The sequence below is a fragment of the Poecilia latipinna genome, unplaced genomic scaffold (assembly GCF_001443285.1).
Source record: "Poecilia latipinna isolate Pla-1442-1.1 unplaced genomic scaffold, P_latipinna-1.0 Scaffold604, whole genome shotgun sequence".
In the NCBI taxonomy this organism is placed as follows: domain Eukaryota; kingdom Metazoa; phylum Chordata; class Actinopteri; order Cyprinodontiformes; family Poeciliidae; genus Poecilia; species Poecilia latipinna.
In genome coordinates, this window is record NW_015113220.1 from 58836 (window position 1) to 72448 (window position 13613).

Sequence of the window (13613 nt, forward strand, 5' to 3'; positions counted from 1 at the left end):
AAAAACTCGATGGCAATTTATCCTTCCTGATCCCACAATTTAACTGCAGCTTCTGCCAGAACATCTATACAGGAAGGTCATGGGAGCAGGAGCTAGCCCACAACTTGTTTTCTTTCAGACACAGGAATAATGCATCAGCTCAGATGCATTTCTAATGTGATCATTTGTGTTAGGTTTCGCAGGTGACCCTCAACCTTCTTCCTCTCTCAAACTTGTTTTTTTTTTTTTTTGTCTCCCAGGTGTACTGCATGAACCTGACACTGCGAGTCATTCCATTAGTTCAGTAAAATCAATTGTGCGACAGAAGGATTAGCTCATTCTTCCCTTTTTACAGACAATCTGCACTGACACTTAAAGCAACCAGACCCACCCATACATACACTACACACAGATGATGCCTGGCAGCCCTCTCTTTCCTGTAGCTAACAAAGTGCCATGTGACTGGTGGGATTTTCCTTCTCAAGGTGACAAAGAGACTGTGGCTCTTTCTGAGAGTACAGGGGATGAACGGCTGCTGTGGCTACAAGACCAGCGTTGGTGCTGAGGCCGCAGCTTCGCCCCAGTGGCAACCCAGTCTGAGTAGCCGACACTGGAGAAGTGTTGTGAAAACACAGCTGATCTCCTTCGAATAACAAAGTCTTGGTGTCCAAATAAACAGAACCCCCCGCCCTGAGGCTCTCCAGAATGTCCAGGCCCTTCTCCTTCATGGCCCTCCTGAGAGTGTGTTTACTTCAAGTCAGCGTGTTTCTTCTTCAAGCAGAGATAAAATAATCACTTACGACTAACAGTAGATCATAGGACTGAGGTAAACAATACGTTTGACTCCATTCATCAAACAGTCAAATACTCTTTCAAAACAATTCAAGGCTCTAAACAGACTTCAGATGACAAGGCTTGTTGTAAAGGTTTGCGTTTCCTTTAACCATAAAATTGGACAAACTGAAATTATGAAAATAAATTTGCTTACTGGGAACATGTAAATTATGATAAAGCTCAACATTTCAGCTAAAAAAAAGTGCATTACAAATGAAGTTATTTTCAGCTCTATGGAAATAGACATATTTCACAAAACTGCAAAGGAAACACTTTTTTCCACATCACACGAGCGACGTCATCAACAGCCAAATATTATTACTGGCAAAAATCACAAAGAAGAGGACAGGAAGTAGTAGGAGGATGATGGTTTGTTTTTGGTTTTTTCAGACAATATGCAGCTGGTTCCACCAGAGCTCTCACAGCATCTCACAGCCTATAAAATGTTGAGTTTGTCATTAAAATGTATTAAATCTTTAGTTCTTCTGTTAAATTACTGTCTATAATTTCCCCAAATCACTGTATACGTAGCTAGTAGCAACCACAAGCATGTTAGGAAAAAGAAGGAAGCATGCATATATGAAGCGATGGAGATACATTTGGCTGTGTTAACTGGTTTGCGTTAATACAATGGCTGCATATGAAAATTTAGGCTGATATCGATGTCAACACGACAAGGCAACAGAACTTACCAGATGGACATAGGGTACATAATACCCATAAAGAGCAGCAGGTATTCCGAAGGCCCAAATACGGTATCCCACAGACTTCCAGATGTTCATGTTGAAGAGCCGACTCAGTCGGAATCCTGTTTGGGTCATGGCGGGTTTGGGTGGCAGCAGGGGCTTGTAGGTAAAGCCTGCTAATATCAGTACAAACATGAGAATGCATAAAACACGCAGAGTGTTTTGCAGGCCCACTTCATCCAGCAGCTTTGACAGAATGAAGGGCAAAGTGACGGTGAAGACGCCGCTGCCGGCCGTCACAATGCCGTTCACCAGGCCCAGGCGCTTCTTAAAGTAGTGACCCAGGATGACCAGGCTGGGCTGGTAGGCAAAAGAGCAGCCGCAGGCGAACACGATGCCATACGTGAAATACATCACATCAAGGCTCCTGTGGGGTAAGACAGACAAAAGACAACTCAAAGGAAAGCGGTATGCATCAGCCCTGAAGCTGTTGTCTCCCACCTTATCATGGTGTATTTAAAAACATGCCTTGGGTTTGACCTGGCCTTCCCAGTGGGAGTCCAACTGGTGGTGGAAACCCTGTCCTGAATACATGGAATTTAAAACAGCGCACCAAACCACACCGCACCAACCCATGCCGCTCCACTTAGTGGAAACTAGGCAATAGTCTGACACTAACAGGATCTCGTTACTAGTTCCTGCTCACCAGTTTGTTTGTTTTTGTGTATGTCATAGTAGGACATTTTCTAAAGGGTTACTAATCACCTTCTTCATAAGGATATGTACCAAATAAAAACAGTTGTTTATAGAACAGGACCAAACTGAGCTTTATTTCAATTTATTTGCATTTTAGATATAATACATGGCTTAGATTAATCCAAATGCTCATTTTGCCAAACACATTAGGTTGAACAGAAATAACACAAAAAAGATTCATTTTTCTGATTGTACTGTAATGAGGTGTCAGGATATGTCAAGTGCTGAACTTCAAATAGATTTTATTATCCAGATTGGGGTAAAAAGATCAGCGTTCTGGCCTTTGAAAATAACTTGGCACTAGTAGAGTTACCTGCCCAATGCACTGTCCTGTGCAGAAGTTGGCTGCCAGCCTACCCATGGTCTTGTGAAAGCCTCTTTAAAAAGTCACTTGATAAGCAGTAATTCAGCAGTTTTATTACTTATTCAGTCCACCTAAAAACTGATAACACTGCAGCTTTGTTGCCTCACGTGCAGATGAGCATGAGTTCTTAGGAAATGATTTACAGTGTTAGTGCAAAGACACCAAGCACAGAAAGGGACATCTAAAAGCAGGAAATTTATTGAACTGATATAAAATGGAGTAATATTTGTACATTTCCCTGTTTTTGTTCATCCTAACTTCATCCGGTCACATTAGAAAACCGGCAGAGGCCGGCTAAGAGAACGTTATACAATGTTAATTTTACAGAGATGTGTACAACCCGTTAGTACTGAATATGTGACTTTGATTACATATCCAGTTACCTAAAAAAAAACTATTTATACACAACTGCTGCACCTTCTACTTGCTAAAATCACAACGTTCCATGTATCTTAATGAGACCAACACAAAATAATGTAGAGCTGTCAGGCAGAATGAAAATTATCATTAAGTTTTCATTCGTAATCTGCCCCTCACACTGCAAAATAAACACCCACATCACCGTCTCAAAGTGATGATAAACTTCATAACTTCCTTACTTGACGAAGGAGCTGGCCAGGAGACCGACCAGGCCGACAGCAGCGCCACCTACTGCAGTAATCCTGCAGCCGAAGATGTCTGTGAAGATGCTGACGATGGGAGAGCAGAAGAAGATCATCCCCATGGAGAGGGAGCCCACAAATGCTGAAAGAGGCACACACGGAGCAAATATGAATAAATCATATTCCCAAAAGGTGAAAGGCAAAAAATACATGTATAAGTAAATAAAGTAAAATTATGTTTTTTATTTTTGTATCCTAACAAACACAGAAATCAGAAGGAGCATTCAAATTTTTCATTTTCGATGTCAATGAATGAAGAACCTCTAAATTTGTTGCTATTCTTCAGATGTTTTTTTGTGTGTGTATTATTAATAAAAGAATCTGACATAACATTTAGGCTTATATCATTTTTAAATAAAATACTACAATGTCTGGGTTTTAAAACAAAGCTCAAGTGAGCTACGAGAGTCCTCAAAGCACACTTCCTGTTAAAGTAAGTCTCTTATTGAAGACAATTACACTATGCCAAATAAAACACCTCCCTATGGTTACCATGGTCATCCACAACACAAAAATCAATCAATTACATGGCAGAAACTTAAGACATCTAGATCTCTGTATGTAGAGAATCCTTTATGACTGCTGTCTATGGATAACACTGTCCACAGTTTAACTTCTGAACAATTTTTAGATGCTCCTTAATAAGTTGTGTTGTCAACAAATAGAATTTAACTACTAATTTGAAGGGGATTTTGTTTTTATTGTTTTTGCACAAATTTTCTTATGCTTAGCTATTTTTAAAGGTGTGACTATTGTACAAAACATATTAAAATGGCCTTTTTGTCTCATTTTGTGGTAAAAAAAAAAAAGAAGAGGATTTTTCCTTTGTCTTCAAGATACACTGGTATTTGACACACAAATCATGTTTAGTTAAACTATGATGTTTTGTTTTAGTTTGATTGTATTGTATTTAGAAAGTATAAATCATTTTGACTTTTTAATTCTTTTTTTTCCTGTTCTGCAGGTCAAATACACAAAGAAACTCCTTAAAAATTGCTCTATATATACTTTTATTGCTTCCTTTTCATTAACTCCACAAAACTTTTTAAAATTTTAAGTATATCAGCAATGATGTTTTAAGGTGCATATTGAGTCTAGTAAAAATGACCTTTTGGTAGTTTTAGAAGAGCTGGAGCTGCCTCCGTCAGAGGAAACAGCTGTACTTTTGCTGCTTGCTTGGTCAGCAGAATCATGTGAGCCTAAAGTTAAACAGCACTGAGTCATTGTGCAGCAGATCCTCTGTAAAGACACAGGGAACGGACTTAAAGCCCTGCAGAAAGGCAAGTTCTAAACGGCACAGAAAAGAATGATTGAAAGAGTTTCAAAATAAAACTCGTTGAATCATTTCGATCAGTTTGTATTTCTGAAAATGTACAACTCCCCCAATTTTTAAGTAAATTGGGGGAAGTCAGCAGATGGTGCATTTAGACAGAAATAACTTTGTGACCATCAAAGTGTTTCCAGTGGTACCACACAGCCTTCCAGCCTAGGATAACATGTCAAGTTGTTATTCTCAGATCTAAACTCAGTCAAATGAAACCTGTGAGAATAAAAAAAAGCAGCTGGCGGCAGGGGGCTTTCTCATCTGCTTCATACGTGAGTAACTAGAGACCACTGAGAGATTTCTGAGCTGTTGTCTGCTTGACTGATGTCTTTAATCTCTCTGAATCCTTATCTCACCCCATGTGATTAAAGAGCTCCACCTACTCAATGCTGATGGTATGAGGCTTAGCAGAAAAACACCCTAACAGGACCGAAAGAAACATGCAAAAACTCAACAGCCAATCACACGGTAGTTTATGGGTGTTTTTTAGGCTCATTTTAAACAAATAACTGAGAAAAGTTCAAATGTTTGCATAGAGGACACAGAAATACTTATTGACTGTTTCTAGTCAGATCATCCATGTAAAACAATTTAAAGAGATTCACTTCACAGATTGAAGAGTTAAAGTTTTCAATAAGGGTCAAGTTCATATAAAATTTACATTTTACAGCACCTATAAGAACTTTGTTAAAAGCTCTGAGAGAGAGGGTGCTCCAGCAGGATGTGGGGCTTTAGCTGTTCTGGGAAGAGAAAGAAGAACAAACTACAACAGGAGCTGATAGTCGTCTGAAAATCTGAAAATAGTTGTAACTGATGACGATGATTTTGTTTACATCTGTAATTTTTTCATGAAGTAAAATACAGCTTCTGACTGGATCAAAACACTGTCATTAAGGACATCAATCACCGAAGCATTTTCCATGTCATCATCTCAGCCTTTGTTTCAAAATGATCTGAACCTTCTCATTTGGCGGATGGTTGGGATTGCTGCCAGCCAATGAAGCACACCTAGTGCCTTGCAAAACCCCTTGAATTACTCGACAGTCTGTAAGGTGAACACCGGTCTCAGTGCTGTCTTTAACAGGATTTCCACCTTGACTGTTGGATTTAGCTCCTATCAGCTCTGACCAGCTTCCTTGTCTCTGCTCAAGAAGTGATAATCTTGCCACCACCATGTTTCATTGTGAGGATGGTGTGTTCAATGTAAAGTTTCTGACACATGCAAGCAAAAAAGTTCCATATTGGCTACCTCTCATCCAGGCCAACTTGTTTTCTGTCGCTCTTTCTTGGATGGATTGTGAAAAACTTTAAACAGGGTTGGGTTTAAACAGTTGTGCCATCCTTTGATTGAACAGATCTTTGTGAGATGTTCAAAGCTTTGCTTTTAGGGCCTAACTTTCCTTTGAACTTCTCCACAACATTCTCCCTGTCTGTTGTGTTCCTCAGTCTTCGTGATGCTGGTTGTTCTCTAATCAATTCCTCCTGTTTTTCATGATACCACGTTCCCTGAAATTCATGCAAAATCAGCAGATCCCAGCATATTTTTGTGATGATGCATAATTGAGTTAATTGTGAATTTCAAACACATTGGCTATAAGAGACTCCCACCTGGGAGTATTTCTTACATCTACTAAACTATTTCTCAACTTTGCTTGATGTCTAGTTATTTGCTGCGTTTCAGTTGTACTCAAAACTGGGAAATTCCGACTGGGAAGACGAGACATGTTGATTTTAGAAGATACGCAAGAGTGTGTTTAAAATCAATGTTACATGTAATGCCTTTCATCAATTGGAATGGTTCCTCCCACTTTAGATATACTCGTATTTAAACATTCTGTTGCCCACTGTTCGTGCCGTTGGTTTGTGGATTAGTGTACTCTATTGGTCTGCAGTTAAAAGACATTTCCACTGATATTATTCTTGCCATTGCTACTATTTAACAAGCAAGTAACAGCCAGTTTTAGGTGGACACTGTAGGTGCACTCTGAAGGCCTAATTTGCTAATGCCAAGACAAATATTGAAGCGATGAAACCAACTTCCCAGCAGTCAGAAGTCCATGTAAAAATACAAATGGGACACTTTTTATTCTGTTGCATCCCTTTGCATAATTCTGTGCTCTAGATTCCCTCTGTGATCTAATAAACTGTCAAAGCCTCCATAAAGCTTGTCCAGACAACACACAGTCAGAAAAATACCCTGAATTTGATGGAGTTGATTTGGTTTGCTTTCATATTTGTGGAGAAAGCCTCCTTTAAGCTACATAATGTAATAAATGGCTGTGAACATGAAGAGCACAGAATGCCTCAAAGACAACAGGAAATTGCAGCTGTGTTGTGCCGGCCGTCTCGATTTAAACGCATTTACGCTTCAGACCAAAAAGAAATTCAAAAATGTAATATTAGGGTTTGTTTTGCCCCTGCAACATCTATCAGTAGCCACAGGCTCTCTCAATTGGTTGCCACGTGTGGTCTGTCTGCTAAGAGCTTTGCTGGACACTACTGTGATGTGAACCTGGTCACCCTGAAATGAAGAAAACAGCAGCAGAAGCAACCTACCTGGCATACTTCTGCTTATCAGTCTGAAAGAAGGGTTCAAAAGCCACGGAGAGGACACCTGTATGACTGTTTATCCTATTTTCTGTTTGACAGAGAAATAATATGGATCACACTCTCTCCCTTCAATACTCACTGCGACGTCTGTCATGGCGTTTCAACGTGTTTAGGTCACGTAGTCGCAAAGGGACCATATGTGGTGTTTGTGTCCATGCATTATGACTACAGTGTACCCATCTTCAGATGATGTTTCAAGTCATCTCAAACTGGTTTCTTGAACAATAAAAATGAGTCAGCTGTGCAATCCACAGATCTCAATCCAACAGAGCACCTTGGGATGTGGAGACAAACAGCCTAGATATGCAATCAACAGATCTACAGCCATCTCTGAGGAATGTTTCTGATACAATGTTGGTTCTGTCAAAAAGAATTAAAGCAGCTCTGAAGGAAACCAGCAGTCCAATCCACTACTGCCTAGGTGTACTTAATAAAGCAGCCAAAGATTGTGCGTATTCTTTTGAGTGGCTAATAAACTGGATGTGAGTAAGCAAAAAAAAATCACTGACTATATCAGGGTTATCTTAACCTTTTCATCCAGTCAATTTAATTCACTTCTTCAAATTTTCAGTTGGGAAGATTGAGAACTAAAACTAAGTTTCACTTAATTTAAATTTTTACCTGCTTACTTTAAGAAGTTGGAGATTGCTTTTAGAACAGCTTTAGTAGCTTTAATCAATTGAATTCATATTTAACAAACTAAGTCACTAATATTACTTTTCTATGTACAGAAGGTGTCCCCCTTTTGAAGTAACTGGTCTAAGCTATCAAATAAGACAGATTGAAACACCCACTTAAAGGCTTTAATGGAACCTCATGTTCTCACTTAATTCGGTCAATAAAGTCAAAGGACTAAAGTAAAGGCTGATGATGTATTAAATAAAACTGATGGAAACAGCTAATGAACTGGAACACTCAGCTTATGCCGCAGTGAGGTGGCAGGTGATTTTCCGACAGTTCAAATAAACAGTCCATTTTTAGACTCTTTTGATGACAGATTCTACATGTTGGATAAAGACAAGCCTCATTTAACACCCAACACCACTTAGGACTCTGTCCCAAGTCATCAGCTCTTTCAGATGAATGAACAGCCAAAGGAGGAGAAAAAGCTTTTAAAAATTCAGAAACTTTTATGAAAAGTGAGACAAAAATCACCTGGTACCATCCTGGACAGATGTATTATTGTTTTGTCATTATGTTGATAGAATCTTAAGGAAATTCTTTTGAGACCTTCCTTATCACAGCTCACTGCAATGTCGTTGGATTGAAATAAAAATTAAAAATTAATAGAAAAACCCCAGGAACCACCAAGGTAGAGAATATTACTTTATACAATAAACAGCTGGTGTAGTTTCTCAGTTCCAACCCTAAGTCCTTAAGTGGAAGGCAACTAGACTTCTGCTGGTGCTTCTTGAAGATGTTACGCCTCTCATCAAAAGGGCTTTTTCATTTCTGAACTCTTATATTAATGGGGCCATCAATCAATGGGGGTAACCTTGTAAAAAAACAACCTCTTGCTCTACGCTTTGCTTCTATTTTGGACCATTTCAGTGATTAAAATATGGGAAATTAATCAGCTGTGTTTGAAAGTAAAATTAGAATATGTGGAAACCACAGGCGAATTTAACATATAATGTTCAAAGCAACACTTTTTGTCCCAGAACCTGGAAACAAGATATACAAAAATTGTTTCAATTTGCTTGTGAGTCTGAATCATTTAAATGTGACAAAGAAACAATAGCAGATTAAATTTGTGAAAACTTTTTTACAGCATGGTTGAATACATCCAAAGGAAGCATGAGGGGGTGGATAACTTGTATCACAAATAAGACACATGCTGCTGACATGATAGTCAGGGATTTATTATAAAATTAAATTATGCTAGTTTTTAAACTTAACCATATGTACAATATTATATACAATCATCAGCGTTTTAAAATAAGAACATTGGATTCCAAATTGCCTATATGTTACTTTAGGTTTAATGCAAGAATCTGTTTTTTAATGAATCGCTCAGAAAAGGAAACAGATGTTAGGCAGTTCAGATAAAAAACAGGACGGAAAAGACAAGTTCTGTCTGTTCACAGTCAAATTCTTTGGTGATTTTCGAGGGGTAAGGAAGACGCTTAAAACCTGGAGAAAAACAAAACAAGGTCTAGGTGAAAAATAAATCTCTTTCTGACAACTAGGGTCTTTGTTCAAATGTTTAGAAAGGGAGGGACAGGAGAGATTCCAGATGTAACCTACATGAGAAAATCCTGTTTGACAATGACCTTTGCTCTCTCTGACTTTTATTCACTCTGGACCTCTGCTCTTTCTCTCTCTTCATCTTTGGTTTTGAATAGGTCTCAAAAAAGGTGACAAAATCATTTAGACCATCCCATCTAGGTAATTTGAATCTGCTTAGAGGTTTAGAAGGAGAGGACACACCTTCAATGCATATATTAAAATTAGGACTACACATCTTAATAAAAACCTCGAATTCACAGAAGCAAATCGAGTTGCTTTGTTTGCAGTCGCACGAGCAGTTTCCAAAGGCGCCTTTGCTTTTTCTCTTATTTTTGTATTTTGTTCATTTTTCTACTTTTCTCAGGTAATTAATGTCTGTTTTATGGTTTCGACTTCTTGATGGTTTGAGTGTGATGCTGATCTGTTTTTCTATGCATTTAATTGTCTGAAAAAAACTCTAGATATGTCTGAAGTTGAATGGTGACTGGTTGTTCTCTGTGTGATTTCCACTTTGTACATGAGGAACCCTGAATTTGGGACACTAGAGGAAAACAAACATTTTATTCCTCTAATTTAACAACAACAATGCAGGTTTTGGAAGTAAATAAAACTGCACTCAGCACACTGCTGACTCCAAAAGGAAGGTGAAAAACAGAAGCATGTATTAGCTTGTAAAGTTAAAAATCAGTAAACATGTCTTGGACATGCTGATAGCCTTCATGCTAACTTGTTCTCATATAATTAGGTCACAATGACCAACTTATTCTCCAATTAAAACTGTCATAGTGCTGATTTATTGAGTTCATAAGTCCGCACTTAACTGAGACTGATGCCTAGCATCTTCTCTGAAGGAAGATGTGTTGATGTTACAACCAGGAGCAAAGGCAATGCAAAGCAACAGTCTGACATGTTCCACACCTGCCAAGGTAAACAACAGAGGGACAGTGATCCATAAATTCACACAGAAATGGCATCATGTTTAAAACCAAAAATCAGCGGGGTTAATGGTGGACAAAACTGGGGGTTGCTAAGGCAACAACTCTTTAATGGATGACAACATGGAGTGTGAGTTGTTGGTTTACAGGGTTTTCTAAGATAAGATCATCTTGGCACACTGATGTTGCAGCTATGTAAGTCATCAGCTTCAGTTCCACATTTCTGATCATATCTATTCAATATAGCATATTTGACCAGGCAACAATAAGTCCTGACCTTAGCTGAATCGGAACCGAGTCTTCAGATAGAGAATTTTAAAGTCAGTTTTGCGGGAATAGGACAAAGATTACAAGTTAAGCTTAATTTCAGCATGTAAAATTAAATTCTATGGGATATTTTTTATTACATATATTTATTAATTTATTAATTTATTTATTTTCATCTATGACATCATAGCTGGAACACTGAGGGGAGTTTGTATTTAAAAGCTGGTCCAACCTGGTGAGAGGAAACATGGATCAAAGCATACTTATGTATTAGCAAGATCTAGTCAAAGTCTAGATGTAATTCCAACTAATAATCTGTGACTTGAACATTAGTGGTTATAGACGTTCTCCATTCGAGCTGATTGAGATTGAGATATTTTGCAAAGAAGAATGCGTAAATATATTCAGCTTCTATGAGACCTGCAGCTGTAGCAACAACAAAACATCATTCCACAAACTACAGACTCACAGGAGCAGAATGCAAAACATTCTGCACTTTTTAGAGGATGTGAAAGCTTCTTGCCTTGTTGGTCATTTCCCGGTATGCTGCAGCTGCACAGTAATTTCCCGGTTGGGATGAATAAAGTACTTCTATCTATCTATCTATCTATCTATCTATCTATCTATCTATCTATCTATCTATCTATCTATCTATCTATCTATCTATCTATCTATCTATCTATCATCTATCTATCAACACTCCTAGCACTGAAAGAAGTGGTCAAAGTAAACGGTTTGTTCAAACTGTTGTGATTTTTCATGGCACAGCTCCACAGCTAAAGTCCAAACTCCGTCTGATTGAGGAAGTATTTGTGCTGTAGCTGCAGTCTGCTTTACTTGGTGAGCGTACCGCTGATGCTGTCCAGCTACAGAGAGAGAAAGAGAGATCCCCGATCAGGGCCTCTTGGTGCTGCAGCTCCACATCTGGGCCGCAGCGTACCGTCCATCATCCGCACCGTGTCTCGACAAAAGCAGCTGGAAGCGTTTAAGAGAGCTGGCCTCGCTTGAGACGGAGGATGGAAGGGAGGAAGTCGTGGTAGTCCTTATTCGTGTTTCAAACGTTTGTCTGGTACGTGTTTTCTGGCCTTGTGCTGCAGGAAGTGAAAACTCCACTCTGATGACATGGCAAATATGTTTAGGAAAGTCGCAGATTGATTCCTAGCTGAGCAAAGAGCACAGATGAAAACAATTCATATGCATGCTTGGAATTACTCCGCAGTTCTGTGGCTGGAAGAAGACCAGATGAAAACGTTAAATGGGGGTTGTGTTTCATGTGAGAGGGGCAAAGGAAGAGGGGTGGTATGCTGAATCTGGTTGCTGATTGGGGGAGATTATCATCCACCCACTTATTAAGCTCAGAATCTACAGATGGTAAAACGTAAGAGTGTAGACAGACCCCAAAGAGTTAACTCTTTATGTACAAACATGCCAGTCTGGTATTTAAATTAGAGGATACAGCAAAAAATGCTTGTCTCCTCATACATCACATCTACCTTCAAACTGAAACTTTCTTTTTGTGATCTCCCATGTCCAGAGCCAGTAAAAAGTTTAACCTTCTTCAAGTTCAACAAAATTTGGCTTTATTATTTATATATATATATATATATATATATATATATATATATATATATATATATATATATATATATATATAAAGAAATATTTTTCATAAATGCAGCTCTAATGGGTTTCTTGTATATTTACTGATCATAATTGATTTGTAAAAGCAATAAAAAGGATAAAGCATCCAAGGGTGTGTGGGCTTTTTATCGCTGCTGTATTTTATTGTAGCCTGTTTTATTACCTGCAACGTGATTTCCAAAAGGCTACAAGTTAAAACCTCAGCTTAAAATAGAAGGATGATGTCTAGTAAGGCCTTTTACTGGATTTGTTTCCTATCCAGCAGATCAGATACAAGCTACACCAATGAAATCTTAGAAAAACAAGCACTGGGAATCATAAATCCTAGTAGTCAACAATCATAGGTCCAGTTCTGGATAGGGGAGAAGAGGGATTTTGATCCCCTTAAATAAGGGAGGTATACCTCCCTATAAAGAAGTATAACTTTATGTATTAAAGGGAGTGCTGCCAAGTGCATTATTAAGTCATTAACTTTGTAGGCATCCCTTCTGCTGAAAATGGTTACTATGTTAATGTTGCTGCTAAACAGGCAATGGTTGTTGTCCTTGTCTCTGACTATGCCTGTTCAAAATTCAGACAAGATTTGGTAACGTGACACATTGTCTGTTGGAAATCATGAAGACATTTAGCTCAATTTCTCTTACAGACATTTTATTGTGTTTTAGAAACACTTGACTTTTGTTCTGTACATCTTTGAGATTGCTGAAGCACGTCAGGATTCTTCCTTCCTAGTATTTACTCCAAGAAGATTTCTGGCAGCTTCTTGTAAACAAGGAAACATCAGAAGGAAACTGAGAGAGACATACAGCACTTTAAGTTAACAATACCAAACACAGAAATGATAAATTAATTAGACTTTTCTAATATATAACTCAAATTGAACACTAACACCAGAATATTTAATCTACTTTTATTTTCTGCCAACACATTAACTCATTATTTAGTTCTAACATTTTATATACTCTAACCAAGAGAGCATAATGTCCTAAACCTTTATAACTTGATATTACATTTTAGCACACATGTAAACTACAAGCTGGTGAAGAAGTAAAGAGTTTTATTTCTTTACCAGAATATTACTTGATACATTTAAACAAAAACTCATATAAAATAGATGTAAAAACTTTGTAAAGTACAAAAGAAAAACAAAAGGAAAGATGAACAATGGGTTTTACAATCCTATAAAAATGTGCAATGCAATTGTTTGTGTCTTTGTAGATGTCAAAATTAAGTTAAATTTGATAAAACCCTAACTTCCATGAATAATAATAACTTTATATATATATATATATATATATATATATATATATATATATATATATATAT

General features: G+C 37.9%; 1 protein-coding gene across 2 annotated transcripts in view; it reads right to left on the reverse strand.

The window, feature by feature from the left end:
* Positions 1-13613, reverse strand: part of slc16a10 (solute carrier family 16 member 10) — a 35636-nt gene that overhangs the window by 6852 nt on the left and 15171 nt on the right. Inside the window, exons 1-3 of one of the 2 annotated variants that reach the window (XM_015042848.1) lie at positions 4390-4757; positions 3219-3363; positions 1506-1926 (exon numbers count right to left, since the gene is read on the reverse strand). In XM_015042848.1, coding sequence (XP_014898334.1) covers positions 1506-1926; positions 3219-3363; positions 4390-4474 — 651 coding nt within the window. In that variant the 5' untranslated portion in view covers positions 4475-4757. Of the gene's footprint in view, positions 1-1505; positions 1927-3218; positions 3364-4389; positions 4758-13613 lie in introns of those variants that run through there. The other variant, XM_015042847.1, reaches the window with a different exon arrangement.